The 17,938-nt window shown below is 37.4% G+C and overlaps 1 protein-coding gene across 19 annotated transcripts in view; it reads left to right on the forward strand.

The window, feature by feature from the left end:
• Positions 1-17,938, forward strand: part of ATP11C (ATPase phospholipid transporting 11C) — a 172,381-nt gene that overhangs the window by 104,633 nt on the left and 49,810 nt on the right. For 13 of the 19 annotated variants that reach the window (XM_060408250.1, XM_060408251.1, XM_027963685.3 and 10 more), the window contains 12 exons: positions 506-556; positions 1,535-1,599; positions 1,948-2,029; positions 2,949-3,099; positions 3,689-3,886; positions 8,642-8,803; positions 9,476-9,627; positions 10,629-10,700; positions 12,853-12,926; positions 14,807-14,910; positions 15,367-15,548; positions 16,915-17,178. In XM_060408250.1, the coding sequence (XP_060264233.1) occupies positions 506-556; positions 1,535-1,599; positions 1,948-2,029; positions 2,949-3,099; positions 3,689-3,886; positions 8,642-8,803; positions 9,476-9,627; positions 10,629-10,700; positions 12,853-12,926; positions 14,807-14,910; positions 15,367-15,548; positions 16,915-17,178 (1,557 nt within the window). The remainder of the gene's footprint in view (positions 1-505; positions 557-1,534; positions 1,600-1,947; positions 2,030-2,948; positions 3,100-3,688; positions 3,887-8,641; positions 8,804-9,475; positions 9,628-10,628; positions 10,701-12,852; positions 12,927-14,806; positions 14,911-15,366; positions 15,549-16,914; positions 17,179-17,938) is intronic. The other 6 variants (XM_060408257.1, XM_060408252.1, XM_060408254.1 and 3 more) reach the window with 1 other exon arrangement.

Genomic DNA, 17,938 nt, shown 5'->3' on the forward strand with positions numbered 1-17,938 from the left:
CCAGAAACTTGTGGGAAATGCAGATTCAAATTCTTACCTAAACCAAAAGCCTGGGGATGGGGCCTAGAAATCTATGGTTTAAGAAGCCCTTCAGTAATTCTGATGCATGCTCAAGTGAAAGAATTACTGAACTCATGGTTTTGAAAGATGGTTTAGCAGCAGAAACCTTTCTTCACATGAATGTAAAATAGAAGCCAATTATTTATATGAAGTATAGATGAGTGGGGTATTGTGTGCATGCATGGTGCCACGTAGATTTTGAAAATCAACTTAGAATCTTTGTTTACATTCTTATAATCCATAATATTTTAAAAATGAGATGAAAATGTTACATACCATATTGGTTCAACTTACCTTTTTCTTTTAAAATTAAGACAATAGACTTTCGTAGTTTATTGTCTTATCTCTTTTTGCATTATTTGTATTTCGATACATTCCCATATTTGGGGTAAATAGATTTTATCTAGATATAGAAGACACATGTGCTATTATATTCTTTTTGCAGGTTTGTTGGCCGAATCAATATCTATAGTAATAGTCTTGAAGCTGTTGCCAGGTTAGTTTATAATTCCTTTAATCTGTCCTTTAGGGGAGGGATGATTCTCTTTTAAGCCCATTAAAATAGCTAAATACTTTCTTTTATAGAAAGGGATGGGGAAAAGTGAATAAATGTGGAGTAACTAGCCACTGATGGGTCTTAAATAGCTCACCTTGTGATTGGTAGGGTTGTAGTGGCAGCGACTCAGAGTGTGTGTGTCCTGGGAGAGGGTGGTGTTGGAAGTGATGATGAGGGTTTCTAAAATTGTAGAACTCCAGACTTCTTTGACCACTATTCCCAAATATGTTCTATGCATTCTATTGATTGTCCTTGGTTGTGAAGTGCCTGACCATATTGGAAGTATATCTGGAAAGCAGTGTTTAAGGGAGAATAATTTAGGGGCTAGATGGTAGACAAAATGCTGGGAGAATTAGCTGGACTTATGTAAAATGAAAGGCTTAATAGTTGGTAATGAAACAATTCATATAAAAAGGGATGTTTTTTCCCCCTCTTCGATCATCCAGTCAGTTATTTTAACTTTTCCACTTGGCCTTTATAGCCAGTGCTCAGAAGGAAGTTAAACACCAGGAGCTCAGTGATCCCCCCTCAAAGGCGGATTCGCGCTCTATGAATACAGTACCGTGTCTCCTTCCTTTACATTTCCTTTTCCAGTCTTTTACAGTCACTTTTTCTTTCTGTTTCTTGCTGCTGCTGTTATCTTGCTTTTCATGACTCATAGTCCTTTCACCTCTGTGCATGTCTTTACCTCTGTGTGTGGCTGGTATCTCCTGTACTGTGTGCTTTTATCTGTGCTGTACCCTAAGTAACTTCAGAGGGGAGGATTTTTCAACTCGTCCTGTGTTAGTAAGCATATAAGTAGACAGATGCATCCTGAATCTTTTGAAAATAGATGTGTGTGAGAGCAAACTATGTCCCCAAAGTTGATGGTGCTATTAGTTGGACTCTTTGAGTAACTTGTGTTCATTTTTTGTTTAGGTCTTTGGGACCTGAAAATCTCTTGTTGAAAGGAGCTACACTAAAAAATACCAAGAAGATATATGGTGAACGTTTTTTTAAGATATACTTACTAGAAATAGGCCTTTTAATACCTAAATGTTCATAAATAGTGCAGTAAAAAAATTGAACATGGCATTTAATTCCATTTAGTCTAAGTCTCTTTTTACGTGTTGGGAATTTATAAGATGGTAAACTAACTTGAAATATGACAAACTATGTTGATTAAAATTATACTATAAAAGTATACTGTAAATGATTATTAACTGGTAAATAGAAGAGAGTTTAGAATTCCTATTTTTGTAGATTGAAAAAGTTGGTAGATCCAACTGGGTGGGGAGTTGGGTTGGCAGTCTCATTTGTAACCTAATTTTCATCGTATTGTTATTCCTTAGGAGTTGCTGTTTACACTGGAATGGAAACCAAAATGGCATTGAACTACCAAGGGAAATCTCAGAAACGTTCTGCTGTTGAAAAGTTAGTGTGCCTCACAATTTCTTTGTTATTGAACTGAAATTGTTACCTCTCAGTATTTCCAAATATCAACAGTATGAAAAAAACAACATAAATTGTGCATTACCATTTTAAGCACTTCTTTTGTTCCAGAAACTATGCTCATTGTTTTGTATGGCTGATTTGGTTTAATCCTCTAAGCAACTTGGAGTAATTCCTATTAGTCTGACCACTTTACAGATAGAGAAATAGTCTTAAAGATGATAAGTGATTTACCTAAGCTCACTTAGCTATTCATGGGCAGAGTTTAGGTAAAATTTATTCTCTTTTGCTGGCGGTTAATGGTTTGGGGTCCTCTAGTTGCTGTATGTAAGGAGTTGGTGCAACACAGATAATAGTCTCCTTGCAAATAATTGTGTGGTACTTGACACACCTTCAAAGCCATTTGTACTGGCACAGACCTCACTCTCCTGTTGCCATGGACATGCAGTATATCAGTAACACCCTCTTCATAGCTCTACTTTGGGATTAAAAGAATCTGCACTAAGCTTGACTATTTCACATTTGCTCCTCTACCCTCTATTCCAAACCTTTAGGATTCAGGTTTGGAAACAATCTACTCCTTTTATAAGGGTTGAGTAGGTAATGGTGTGTATGTTCTGGTAATGGTGTATATGTTCTGTCACTTTATAGGATCCTTACTAAAGGTGTGTTGAGCTAATCAGCCATTGCACTTTGGATTACGGTTAGGAGTGACTTTTCCATTTTACCAGTCAAGAGTAATGCTTTAGCAGTGATAACTGAGGTTCACCCATACAGGCCTGCACTATGGTTACACGTTGTACATAGGAGAAGCTTTAGAAAACTGAACAATTTAGTCTATACCTGGTTGATATCTTCAGTATTTCAATGGTTTTTAAATTCATAATATCTTATTTTTCAGATCTATTAACGCTTTCCTGATTGTGTATTTATTTATCTTACTGACCAAAGCTGCAATATGCACTACTCTAAAGTATGTTTGGCAAAGTACCCCATATAATGATGAACCTTGGTATAACCAAAAGACCCAGAAAGAACGGGAAACTTGGAAGGTAATTTGTTTTATGCTGAAAATTGTAACCCTAGTACATTGTGACAGGGGCACCCTTTATTGAAATACTGCTCAGATAATGATACCTTGGTATTAGGGATTTCTCTTGGTTGTATGGTAGCCCCAAGCCATTAACTTTAAGACATTCTAGGATTTTTTCCTTAACCCTAGGCATATATCCTTGTTTTTAACTCTTAGGTTAAGAGTTTTAGGCAACTGGGTCAAAAGGTCTGGCATGTTGATATGTTATGAGCTTGTGATATATCATGATAGAAACATAAAGGATGCCTACATGAAAACTTTGATCCTACATTCATATCTGAGGGTGGGAGAAGCAGAGACCTTAAGGAAGTAATAAGTGTTAAGTCAAGGTACGTTCACTAAACAAAAGTGACAAAATTCAGGGTATTTTACATGTTTTCACATGCTATGATAATAATGTTGACCAATGATATAGTGTCATTGGGAAGTTTCTTTTCTATAGCAAGAGCAGTGCTTTCAGCATTGAAATTAAAAGATAGAAAGTTTATATTACACTTGCTTGATGGAACTGTGTGTTTAATTATCATGAACTATTCCCCTTTTTTTAGGTTTTGAAAATGTTCACCGACTTCCTGTCATTTATGGTTCTGTTCAACTTTATCATTCCTGTCTCCATGTATGTAACAGTAGAAATGCAAAAATTCTTGGGCTCCTTCTTCATTTCATGGGATAATGACTTCTATGATGAAGAAATTAATGAAGGAGCCCTGGTTAACACATCAGACCTTAATGAAGAACTTGGTCAGGTAAGAACTCATTTTTACTTAAAATAAGGTAACATAGTGAAAATTGCTTTTATTGTAGTCTGGATCACCAGTGTTTGCGACCATTTCACATTTGGAAATGTAACTCAATAAAAATTTCTTCATGCAGGCATGTAATGAAGGCAAGCGATGTTATCTTAACTATAGCGTCAGTTTTTGCTGGCATTTTTGAGAAAGACCCGATTTATGTATTACATTTGAATGTTACAGAAATTCTCTTTAAAACTCAACCTGTTGGTGGTGTTGATTATGGGTTATTGCTTTGAAACAGGAAACAAGTAGTCTTCATCAACATCTATAATCATTTAGGGATAGGATATGAGGTAGTGTTAATAAAGCTATTTTATAAATATATTTTCTTCCATAAACCAAATTGACCAAAGTTGTCCTATGGACATTTTCTTGGTACATTTTCTTGGACATTTCTGATCAGATGGAATATAGACCTAGAAAGCAGAGTTGTTTATTCTGTGCAAGAATTTAAATGAAGGGAAGATGTGAGGACATGCACTCCACTAAATGCCTTTTGCTTCATGTACCAGTGTAGTCCAAGCTTTGACCTTCTTGCTAACCTAGGTTGTTTTCAAATGCTAGGCTGCAGCCTAGCTGTAATTCTTCAAGTGGTGACTTCTTGGGTTCTTTTCTGACTAGTTTTGAGAAAGTTTTTGCCTTTATCTGAATTTACTGTGTCACGTAATGATTTTCACAAGCCGAGGGGAGTGTTTTGGCTTGCATTTACTTCTCTTTATATTTAGAATGTCAAGGCTGTGGAAATGTCATTTCTGGGGCTAGGAGATGCAGAATCAGTTAATGGAACTGTGTGGCTGAAACAGGGCCTCACAGTTGTTTTAAATGGTACAGATTTGCACCTATACCTCAAAACTCTGCTCCTGAATTCAGTCTCCCACTACCCCCACTCTCTATTTCTGTTCTTTACACAACCTTTGCCTAAACTAGAGTATCCTCTTGACAACTACTCACAAGGCTGAAAGGATTCTCCAGATACCATTATGTTGAGACCTGACTCTAGGACTCCAGGATCCCAGAGGGTGGCATCTGCCTCCCACAGAGACACTGAGTCACAGAGGATAGAAAAAGCCATGAACAGGCAAATGCCTTTCCCTTATATATTGTTCCCAGAAGTTTCTTTTCTAGGTCACTTCAGTGACCACAGCTGACCTTAGCCTTTGTAAACCAGAACTTTTCATCCAGGGACAGCCTGGTAGAACTGCTCTAGTCCCAGTGAAAGGCATTACTCTGCAACTCTTTTGCATGGGGGAAAAATGAGTTATAAGCCACCTCTGGTGAACTTTTCCCTGACAGCTGATCTGCCTATTCTAGATTCAGTGCCTGACTGCATGGATTAACCTACCCAAGGGTGAACATGGCAAGTCCCCAGCTGCTGCAAATAGAACAGCCATCTTTCCACATGTGGCACCTAATTCTCATGAGAGACAGGCAGGATATCCAGGCCAGATCTCCACCTCATCAGATTCCATCTTATCTATGAGGATGTGGTTTTGTTCCTATCATCTAGACTTATTCATACTTCAGAAAGTAAAATAGAGCTTTGGATAATGATCTATTAATAATAAATCTGATCAGTGAGAACAAACCAGTTTTCATTTTAGCCACCACTTCTTTTCCCCACTAAAACCTGCTTTTTTGGGTATGATTGTCATTTAACCAACTAACTAAGGTAATAACCAGACCACCACTTACATTTGTACAGTATAAAAACAACTTACCATCATACCAACTTACATCAGCTTGTATGTGTAGAAACAACCTAAATTAAAATGCAAAGAAGTCTTAAAATGATTTCATTTTGCATTTAGTGGACCAGTACACACAAAATCAAGTGTAACCAGCTTCCTCCTTGATGAGTCATAGTTTAAAATCTATAGGACTTTTATTTTACTTAAGAGCAGTGTCAATTTCCATCAGTACCATTGCAAACACTTGCTTAACCTCTTTCAAAGTGACCCACATTGGTATTAAAAGAAAATAGGAAGATATGTTTAGAACACTGTTCGTCTTTAACTTGAAAAGCAAAAAGAAGTAGACTGCTCAGTTCAATTGGAATAGAATGGGGTCTTTTATGATTAGACATCTGTCCTTTAGACAATCAAATGGTTTTAACCTTTAAAAAATTGTGGGGATAGCCTGTTCTTTCATATGCCCTCTCAGTCTCTCAGCTATGCCCAGCAGTATGCCAGAGTATATACTCTGATTCCAGTAATTCAATCTAGTGGTTGTGCACTAAAGTTCTGTGTTATCTAAGATACGTTCTTGGTACTGGGGGCTACTGTTACAAAGTAAACAAGAAAACCTTGAGTTGTTCACCATATAGTTGAAGAAATTCACTTATCGTACCCTAACTGTAGCAATGTGATGATTATCAGAAAAATTATAGGGACTATGAAATGATGGAAAGAGTTCAGTACTATGATTTTGATCAGGTCAGCAGCAATGACAGTCAACATCTATGTAACAACTTAGAGCTTGCAAGCATATTTAGTAATCTTTACAGTCTCGTGAAGCAGCTTTGATTATTTAAGGCTAATGTTTAATGTTCAGAGAGATGGGAGTTTTTCCAAGGTCACAAAGTTACTGGGTGTTAGAGCCATGACTCCAGTAGAAGGTCTTCATTAAGTTAAATGATAAAAAATATTTTGACCAATTTTGACCTATAAACTAGATGATTTCATGTGTTCAGCCTTTATCTTAGGGCTCTCTCCATTCTTGAACAGCTATCTCACTTTAGGCTTTCTATCCATAAATTGATGACTTTGAGCTTGCTTGCTGATAGAGAGGGTCTGCAACCAACTCAAACCTACCACTAAAGAAGAGGAGGCTGATGAGAATCGGAGGCAGGCAGTAGCCTCTCACTCGTCAGCCCTGTCTCTCCTATAAGTATGAGGATACTCTTTAATAACAGCCGATCTTCTCCTCCTCTTGTCCTTAGTATAGTGCATATATTAGATCATTGGTTCTCAGAGCATGAGCTCAGGAACAGCAGCATCAGCATCACCTGGGAACTGATTAGAAGTGCACATTATCTAGCCCCACCCCAAGACCTACTGAGTCAGGAACTCTGAGGATAGAGCCCAGTGATTTGAGTTAACAAGCACCCTCCAACTGAGTGTGCTGCAGACTACGGTTTGATAATCCCTCTATCACGGTATACTTTGTTGGCCTATACCTTTGAGATTAATTGTAGACAGATCCATGCTGTACAAACTGTTATATATAGGCAAACAGTTGCACTTTATGTTTTTAAAGTTATTACCTTTGTCATCTATAAAAGATTTCAAAATGGGTTAATGCTCACTCAGTTGTAGGAGCTGCACCAACCCAGGAGAACCTTTTGGGAGAAAATGAAGGTTAATAATTTTGATCACACAAAAAGCCCCAAATAATTTCACTTTAACTAGAAAAATCTAGATGATACAGGAATAATAGCACTTGGATTAATTTAAAGGGAGAATTCAAACTTGGCTGGCTAACAGAAAAAAGAGAAGATTGGAATGCTATATTTGTGCCAGTGCTGCTACCGTGAAAAGCTTTGAAAAATAATTAGAAAGCAGCTACTGCCACAGTTCATCTCTTTCTCCCTTACATAATAAAAACCTTAATCTTGTACTTATGCTTGTTCCTGTCAGCCCGTAATTTTAACTATTTAAGCATAAATTGCCAAAAAGGAGGATAAAATTGTGGGTTTCCAAAAGCCAGATGTTATAAATAGAAGAGATAAAAACTGAGATAAAATGGAAATGCTCAAAAAGGCTTATTTTACATGGAAAATTTATTTCATAGCCTATTTTTTCCATTATTTATGAAAGTATGCTTATACTTTAACCTATCATTATAAACTCTGCTCCTTTTTTTTTTTTAATTTGGAAACTTTTTTGAGGAGTATCTGAAAATATACATAGTATTGGGGAAGAAATTTCATTTATGTTTTTGATCATTTATTGACTTACTGTGTCTCCTAATTAAGTGTTATTATTATTTCCCCTGTCTGTCTATATTCTGTAACTGTTACATACGTATAAGACACAATGCATTTCACTTCAATCCAGTATATTTATAGAAAATTTTATTTTTCAAGGAAAACTTTTGTTACATCCCATTTGCATTCGTGCATGCTCAGTTGCTAAGTCGTGTCCCACTCTTTGCGATTCCATGGACTGTATAGCCCACCAGGCTCCTCTGTCTTTGGGATTTCCCAGACAAGAATACTGGAGTGGGTTGCCATTTCCTTCTCCAGGGCCGAATTAATTTAGTTCCTATCAAATATATTTTCTGTGTGTGTCAGAGAAATAGAGAAATAAGTGGTCCATAAAATGTTTCCTGCTTGGAAAATTGACTTTTGTTATGCTAACTTCTTTATATCAAAACAAGTGGGTGTTAAATTGAAGGAGTCTTAGTTTAGACAAAATAGCCGCAGTTTTCCTTCCTAGTAATCTCCTGTATTTGAGTAGGTCTACCAAAAGTCAGGCACGACTTAGCGAATGAACAACAAGAACCTTAGACATGTGATACTATTTCAGAATCTTTTAAACAATACATGTTAATTTCTCATTCATTTGATAATACTGCTTCTGTCATTGTCTGACGTTTGACAAGTCTTTGGAAAAGGTGACTTCTGTGGATATGAAAATAGCCATGCTAACTAAAAGTTAATCACATTGAAGAAAGTAAGAATGTATATGTTTGTATTCTTGTTTTTAGGTGGATTATGTATTTACTGATAAGACCGGAACACTTACCGAAAACAGCATGGAATTCATTGAATGCTGCATAGATGGGCATAAGTATAAAGGTGTAGCTCAGGAGACTGATGGACTCTCTCAAACTGATGGACCGTTACCATATTTGGACAGAGCTGATAAGGTGGCATTTTTTGCATTACCATTTTACCTTGAGAAATCAATTTAGATAGGCATATGTTAACATAGTAGAAATGAAGGATTTTGGCACGTGACATAAACTTTTGAATAGCCATTTGTTCGTTGTTGCAGCTTCACCTTTCTTATTTTATGGACACTTCTGGAATTTGTAAACAAGTAGAATTTATAGAAAGAGAACATTATAAGAAATGGCATTTGGGTAAATCTTTCACTGTGTGATCATATTTGGTGCTTTGTCTTTAAAAATATGAGCTACTCCAAGAATGATGTCTACTGAAATCATTCAAGCCCCAGGAGTGTCTAGGCATTAAATGAACCAGAGTCTCCATGCACCTGAGCTATTGCCAGATTGTGAATTAGAACTGAATGCACTCTTTTAGGCCATGGAGATGTCACTGCTTTGGGATTAGGTGGCACTGCAGTAAGAATGAGTTGATAGAGCCCCTAAGGTATGTTAGCTGGGGACCAGGCATGTTGGCAGGGATTAGGAGAATATATAGCTCATTTTAGTGTTAGGAATTCATAAATTTCTGCTATTCAATTTGCTGGTGGTTGCAACATGCTCTCACATTAATAACTTTTCTCTGTTCATTGACTACTTACCAAGTGATCACAGTAAAAACAATATAGTCATTTTTCTGTCACTATTCAACAGAATCGAGAAGAGCTCTTTCTGCGTGCCTTGTGTTTATGTCACACTGTAGAAGTTAAACCAAATGATACTGTTGATGGAGTTACAGAGTCATCTGAATTAACCTATATGTCATCTTCACCAGATGAAATAGCTTTGGTCAAAGGAGCTAAAAAGTAAGCACATATGTTATGTTGGATGAATAATTTCAGGATAATAATAACGTTCTCCCTATAGTTGACAATATGGTATTCTCACTTCAAAGTTTGTTAAAAGAGTAGATCTCATATGTTAAATGTTCTTATTGCCCCAAACAACAAAAAGGCAAAAAGACACAAAGAAACTTAGAAATGTCAGGATATCTCTTCCCTTGATTGTGATGATGATGTCACATATGCATGTTTCCAAATTTATCCAGTTGCACATGTTAAATATTTGCAGTTCTCCATTAGTTATACCTCAGTAAGTAATGCTATTTTAAAACCCCAAAATAAGTTGTAGAAAAATACATTAGCATTTTCAAAGAGTAAAAAAAAAATCAAACATTTCTTGTATTTCTCCAAAGAAAGTGAAATCACAGGAGGACAGGCATTATTTTGTTTTTTTCTCTTACTTGCTTCAATAACCTTATCTTATAGGTATCGCTATTCTTTAATAAGGAGCAAAGCTACTTTATCGTAAAGTTGGAAAAAATTCCCAAACCTAACCAGTTAAGACCAAAAAGAATATAGCAATGCATAGTGGTAACTTTCATCACTATTTGTGCATTCCAGCCAGAAGTCCAAATGTTCACATTATATTTTGGAAATCTTCTAACAATGGTCACTTTTCATATAACACATGTTATTTCTGAAGTACTTCCAGCAATTTTGATATCATTTGGTTATTGAAAGTCCTGCTTTATCCGTGAGGCCCAAGATGATTAAGTGGATAAAAGGACACCCCATGTGTTAGCTACAGAATTGAAATTACAAATTGCCTCTTTTTTTGGTTATGATTTGTGACTCGGCATTGACTTGGTCTGTGTTATATCTCAGCCAGTAAAAGGAAGTACAGCTATAGATTGGGGTTTTATGAAAAAGAAGAAAACAATAAACAAGTATGAAAAACCCCAGTGCAAAGGGGAATTTATCATTCTTTAAAAATACACAACGGTCTTTTTTATTTTGTTTCACAGGTATGGATTCACATTTGTAGGAGTTCAGAATGGCTATATGAGAGTAGAGAACCAAAGAAAAGAAATAGAAGAGTAAGTAGCCCTGTATGTTTGATGATTCTCACTTCTTAACTCCACAGTCAGCTTTAGATGGATTTAGGAAGGGCAGCAAAAGGAAGTGATTGCATCTATAAATATAAGACTCTGCTTTCCCAGGTAAGAGTTTTATATAAATGTAGCTGGAGTAGAAGACATTTTTCGTAGAGTGGCAGAAATTAGTGTTTGAGGTGTAAATGATTCCAGTTTTGTTCACACATCGATCCAGTAGCCTGAATGAGCATCTGCCTGGACTTTTCTGAATTTTAGACGCCATTTCAGGTCTCCAACACATGCTGCAAGAAAAATCAGTGAACATGTATGAAACCTTCTGCTGTCTAGAACCTAATGAATCATTTTGGGATTACACGCCCTGCCAATCGTAATAGCTTTGGTGTCAGAAACTTTTCTCTTATTCTAGATACTTGTGTGTGAGCCCCAGGGCAAATACTCTGATGTAGTAGTAAGCTCCACATTTCCTTTTTTTTTTTTTTCTTTTTGCCACAGAGATCCCAACAAACAAATCCACCTTGCCTTAATAACAGGTTTTAATTAGGTCCTCTGATTAATTTTATATCCTTTATAAGAACTTGAAATATAATTATCTGACTTTCATTCTGACTCCTAGCATCTCCTGAGACCCATCTCATAAACCTGTAACACATGTAAGTTTGCTGGGGAATATGCCTCTTTGGAAAGGAATGTTCAAGAACCAGAGGAAGGCTCTTTGGCTTGACTGCCAGGAAGGAGCCGAGTTATTGTCAAAGTCCAGATTCTAGCCAGTTCACAACAGTACCCCCATCTGGCCAATAGCAAATGAGACATTATGCTACAAGTAAATGTCTTACACACATATTCTATATCCCCAAACCAGTGACCTGCTCACTCCCATCAAAGACAAGCTTGGTAGTAAATACTTTTAAATCAGATAGTTGTATATAAGTTATTTATTTTCAAGAAACTATTTCCACACATTTCTCAAATAACTCTTATTTTTCTTCATTTCATCTACTGTATAGCTTATTCTCAAATAACTCTTATTTTTCTTCATTTCATCTACTGTACAGCTTAGCCAGTGCAACGCAGAGCTGATCATATCATTCCACTCTTTATACCCTTCAATGGATTACTATTGCCCTTAGGATGAAATCCCAAGTATCTGCAATGGCCCACAGTGTTGTCAGGTCCTAACCCCTGCCTACTTCTCTTGCTGCTCCCCTATCAACTAGATCTCAGCCTTATGTGGACTATTGTCAGTCTCGCCATGGGCCATGTGCTCTCATGTTGCTCTGCCTTTACACATGCTCTTCTCTATACTCAGAGTGCCATGATATCCTTTTTCCATCGTGTCACTGCTATAAAACACAGCTCAGGCAAAACCACCTCCAGGAGGCCTTCCTTCTGTGCTCCTACATCTCCTCTGTGTGTTCCTTTACTTCAGTATTTTGAAGACTAGGAGGTAGTCATTTCATTAACCTCTGCCTCCCTTATCATGGGCTTTCCTGGTAGTTCAGATGGTAAAGAGTCTGCCTGCAATGCAGGAGACCTGGGTCTGATCCCTAGGTCAGGAAGATCCCTTAGCGGAGGGCATGGCAACTCACTCCAGTATTCGTGCCTGGAGAATTCATGGACACAGGAGCCTGGTGGGCTGCGGTCTGTAAGGTTGCAAAGAGTCGAACACAACTGAGCAACTAACTCACACACACATCCTTATCATATGATAAGCTCCTTAAGAGAAGATTCATATATCTTCTCCAGCATCTGTCACTGTGCCCGACACATAGTAGGCATTCCGTAGATGATTAAAACAAGTGGCAGGATGGCACTATTTCTAGATAGCCTCTAGATATGGCTTGGTGGGACAGCTCTTTGTACCTCATTCCTATGCAGTCACTCTCTCCTTACTATTTTAAGTCATATAATGAGAAGGTATAGATACCCCTTAACCACTGCTGGTATTCTCTGACATCATGTTCCAAGTGCAGAGAAATTCCAAAGACACAATGGAAAGTACCCATTGTGCACACAAGCAGCAACCCTTAATCCAAGAGGAAAGCTCTGTTAATGTAAGATGTTTTCTGTTGTGTTTTTTTTTCCCCAGTGTGGCCTTAGTATTTCACTTTTCTCACTTTTTTTTTTTCTATTAAAGGTATGAACTTCTTCACACCTTGAACTTTGATTCTGTCCGCCGTCGTATGAGTGTAATTGTGAAGACTCAATCAGGTATGCATATTTAAGACTTGACTTTTTCTCTCTTTCCATTTGTAGATTTGTTGATCAACTACTTCAAGAGAGAAAAACATTTCATGTAGTAGTGTTTGATTACTTAAAGCTCTTGTATATCACTGAATGTATTTATGTAAGCACCTGTTCAGCTTGTCAAAGTATCAGTGGCAGAACCCCTAGTATGACAATATATGAATTTTCTTGGGAAGTGAGCTCCACTTCTCAGTCTTGGATATCCAAACAGGAACAGAAAGGGTGACTTTTTTTTTTTTTTACAGTTCAGGGTACTGAACAATCACCACCAGTGTCTACCTGTGGCAGCCCGCTACAACTGCATGGTTTGCTATTACTAGCAGTAGTTTTGAGTGTAGAGAGTTGTTGGTTCTCCCTCCCTGACCATCCTAACTCCCCAGTGCTTTACACTTTCTGGGAGCAGGTGAGCCAGAGATGACCAAGGCCCCACTACTGGGAAAGGGCACATGATTTACTCTAGCACCTGGGCTCTTTGTTTCACACAATAGAGAAGCTTGCCCTTTGCAGGGGAACCAGTGCCATCCTTTCAGGGTTCACCCATGTTCTTAGGAGAAGCCATGGTGGCTGTGATGCCTTCTGCTCAGATTCAGCAATACCCATGGGGTAGCATTGCTGCTTCATTTGTGGGCTCAGATTCCTCTGTGTAAGTGTGTGTCTGTGTGTATCTCTGTATGTATGTCTCTGGGTGGTTTTTCAAAATATTCTTGATTTATTTCCTATTAATTAACTTTCAGGATTAAATCTGTTGAAAATTTCTTAATATGAGAATGGGAAGATATAGACAGACCGTTGAGGGACTGTCTTATTCATACTTTGTGGTGTGACTGCAAAGTTACAACGTTGATTTCATTATATGTGAATGTGGAATTTGTTCTATGACTTTTAAACATACCATCAATATGCGAGAGAAGTTTCTTTTAATATTTATTTATTTATTTGGCTGCATCAGGTCTTGCTGCATCAATTACAGCACATAGGCTCTTCATTGTGGTGTATGGGCTTAGTTGCTCCACCACATGTGGGATCTTACTTCCAAGACTAGGGATTGAACCTGCATCCCCTGTATTGGAAGGCAGATTCTAAACCACTTGATCACCAGGGAGGCCCCTGTGAGAGAAATTTAAAAAAAAAAAAAACACCTAACGTGTGGAATTCTTGTTTTTACCTGTACTTATGCATGTCTACATTCTATTGCAGATGGTGAGATGTCTGAGGAAGTGGTCTCCCAAGGCCCTTGACCTCAGAGCTACCATTTTTTTTTCACTTCTTGAACTTAGCACTTTGCCTTATAAGGTTGGAATCTCATTCTTAAAGGTCAACTGTCTATGCTCCTGGGTACACAGACTGGTATAAAGCTATATTTATAATAGCATTCTACGGAGCAATTCTCCAGTTTCCAGTGAAAATCAGCAAGCTACTGCTAAAAGCTAACATGTATAGACTTTGAAAATGATTTTTTCTTGTTTGAGCTTGAGTTTGCTCCTTGACATCTGTAGATGCTACATGTGGCTTTTAGACCGTGGTTGACAGCATCCTCATAGTGAATTTAGTCAGATGCAGCTCCTTGACACAAGTGATTCACTCACAGGGTATATCTTTTAACAGAGGTGCATACTGTAAACTCTGGGGTATTAGTTGTGTCCTTATTGGTCCTCAGAGGTGGTGGATGTTGTCCTTACAGAGTGAAGGTCAAGATGTCTGTTTCAAGTTGGGTAAACATTCCAAGGCAGTCTCAGGATACACAGCTGCTGGGAGGGAGAAGCTACCGTAATAGTTACCTGTTATGAAAATCCCAATATCAATCTAACTCTAAGTAAGTCAAGTACTCTGATTCTTTATTTTAGGAGACATACTTCTCTTTTGTAAGGGAGCCGACTCAGCAGTTTTCCCCAGGGTGCAAAATCATGAAATCGACTTAATTAAAGTCCATGTGGAACATAATGCAATGGTGAGCCTGCACCCCACCCCTCAATAGAGAGAAGGAGAACTGCTAGAGATGACTATGTCTGTGGATTGCTATATAAAGGACAATTTAAATGAATTTTAGCTTATTTTTATGGTCTATTTTTGTATTGGGGGATTTTGTAATATTATTTTCCTTATTTTAATATAAAACATCCTGGAGCAAGTTTCTGTTCAAAATTTGCAGCCTTTGAAGACTTTTCAAGAATCTTTGTTTTATGTTCTGCTTTTGTGTTTTTTTTAAACCCAAGAGGTATTATTTTGTTATTCTGAACCCAGTTGAATGTTAACCTAATGCAATCTGTTTTTTCTCCCTTTTTTAACTGAAAAGGAAATTAGTCAGAATGGTTTTTTTTGGTATGATAAAGCAAGAGTATTGAAAGAGTGTATTTTGTTTGTTTTTGTTATTTGGATAACTAGAGATCTCCTACTTTGCTTCTAGGAGGGGTATCGGACACTTTGTATAGCCTTCAAAGAAATTGCTCCAGATGATTATGAAAGAGTTAACAGACAGCTCATAGAGGCAAAAATGGCCTTACAAGACAGAGAAGAAAAAATGGAAAAGGTTTTCGATGAGATTGAGACAGACATGCATTTAATTGGAGCCACTGCAGTGGAAGACAAGTAACTAGAAAATGATACTCTTGTTATTTTAATGACCAATCATTTAGAGTAGTATCTGTCCAGATTGGTTATTTATTCTCAAGCTTTGAAATCTTTGTTTTAGCTTTGTCTGTACACCAGGTTTTGAACTGTTTGTGGAAATAATTTTTGAGTTAAGTATTTGTGACTTAGAAGAATATGAATCTGTCATCTCTAAGCTCTTTTGAGTACTTCCTATGCCATCCCTTCATTTATACAGTTATTTATGAAGTAGTCTTACTATGTGTAGGAAGTTTTATGCTAGAGGTATCATTCAGTTGGTGTTTGGTAGAATCGATATGATTTTGACAGACATATGTGCAGAAGGGAAATTCAAGGTAGAGCAAGCAACATGAGAACTCATTGTAACCAAGTTTAACAGACTAGAGCACATTTTTAAAATAATTGGCTCTGCTAGATATGATTATAGGGCTCCAAAATTGATCTGCTTAAAAAATATGTTTTAGATTCTATTTTGGGAGTTTTCTGGAAGTAATGAATGTGAATTATCAGGCTTAACCCAAACACAAAGTTATAAACATAGATTCAGCTATGTTGGAAGGTTCTAATAGAATTCATACAGTCTAATTTCACTGTTGGGCTTCCCTGGTGGCTCAGTGGTAAAGAATCGGCCTGCCAATGCAGGAGATACAGGTTCAATCCCTGGGTCAGGAAGATCCCCTGGAGGAGGAAATGGCAACCCACTTGAGTATTCTTGCCTGGGAAATCCCATGGACAGAGGAGCCTGGTTGGCTACAGTCCATGGGGTCACAAAGAGTCAGACCAACTTGCCAACTAAACAACAATTTCATTGTTATTCTATAGCCAGAAGGAATACAAAGTATCCTTCTTCTGTCCTTCCCTTTCAGAATTATGCTTAAATTGTCTTTTAGAATGTTTGTCTTTCAAGGTCCTCAGGGATGGGAATTTGCTGACTTCTCTCAGTATCTCATTAGGATGTCTAGCCCTTCCAGTTTTGAACCACATTAAATATTTGTAGACAACATAATGAAATATGCTAAAGTGTCAATGAGTAAGACCATTTGGTGAGATTCTGAACTTTTTAGCTAAGAGTGATGATTCTTATTTCTGTCATTAGATACCAGTTACCTCAAGAGAGGTCATGAACTTTCAAAACCTCATTGTCTGAAATGTACTTTAATAAGTAAAATTATGCCAACAAGAATATGCTTAGAAAGGGTAGAGGATATATAAGAAAAGTAACTATTAAAACATGTCAAGATTCCAAAATTGCTATGAATTATAAGAATATTCTCTTTAACAAGCCTTCTTGCAGAATCTGTGTCAGGAATTTTCAAAGATAACAAGGTTTCCTTTGTGTTCCCAGGCTACAAGATCAAGCTGCTGAGACCATTGAAGCCCTGCATGCCGCAGGTCTGAAAGTCTGGGTGCTTACTGGCGACAAGATGGAGACTGCAAAATCCACCTGCTATGCCTGCCGCCTTTTCCAAACCAACACCGAGCTCTTGGAACTGACCACCAAGACGATTGAAGAAAGTGAAAGGAAAGAGGATCGATTACATGAGTTGTTGACTGAATATCGTAAGAAGCTGCTGCGTGAATTTCCTAAAAGTACTAGAAGCCTTAAAAAGTAAGAAAGTGCATCAATTTGTCATATTTAGACCTTGGTACAGATGTAAACCACAGCTACTTATGCAGAAAGCTCTGTTTTCTCTAATTTATCATTGGTTGGTTGTAGGTGGTTTATCCCTGTGAGTTAGAACCTTCCCTGAGGACTTGGCTAATGGCCTATTTGAGATTATTTGGCACTTTCCACTTCATGTTTCTGTTTTTAAAAAAACCTACACTTCTTGAGCTTTAGAAAAGTGGTTCATTTTCTAAATATTTAGGGTCTGGGTATTTCGCATTGATATGCTGGCCTGGTCCATGTTAAGAAAAAATATCCCTTTTCATGGTCTCTTAAATTGAATGTAATAAAGTCAGTCTCTGTAACAGTTTCTGTGCAGGTTGAGGTCCTGGAGCCATTTTCTATGTGAATTTTTATGCTTCAAAGGAGACCAAACACTTGATAGCATAGCCACTCGACTGCTTTCAACAAGCTGCTTAGGAAGAACTTGTAGAACCTAGGGTTCTCAAGGAAAGGCACTGATCCACAATAATTCAATACCCAGAAATACATTGACCATGACTTAGGTTTGTCTAAACCAATTACTGGAATTTACCTTGGCCATAAGCAAATCGATTTCCTCTTCTAAATCCAAAGACCCCTAGGTAATACTATTTTACATTTCTTAAGCACACTCTTTGTTCCAGGAACAGCATTAAGCACTTTAAATTATTCTCATTTAATCTTCACAACAACCCAGTAACAACTAATTTTCTTCATGTTA

This window comes from Ovis aries, chromosome X (assembly GCF_016772045.2).
Source record: "Ovis aries strain OAR_USU_Benz2616 breed Rambouillet chromosome X, ARS-UI_Ramb_v3.0, whole genome shotgun sequence".
NCBI classification, from domain to species: domain Eukaryota; kingdom Metazoa; phylum Chordata; class Mammalia; order Artiodactyla; family Bovidae; genus Ovis; species Ovis aries.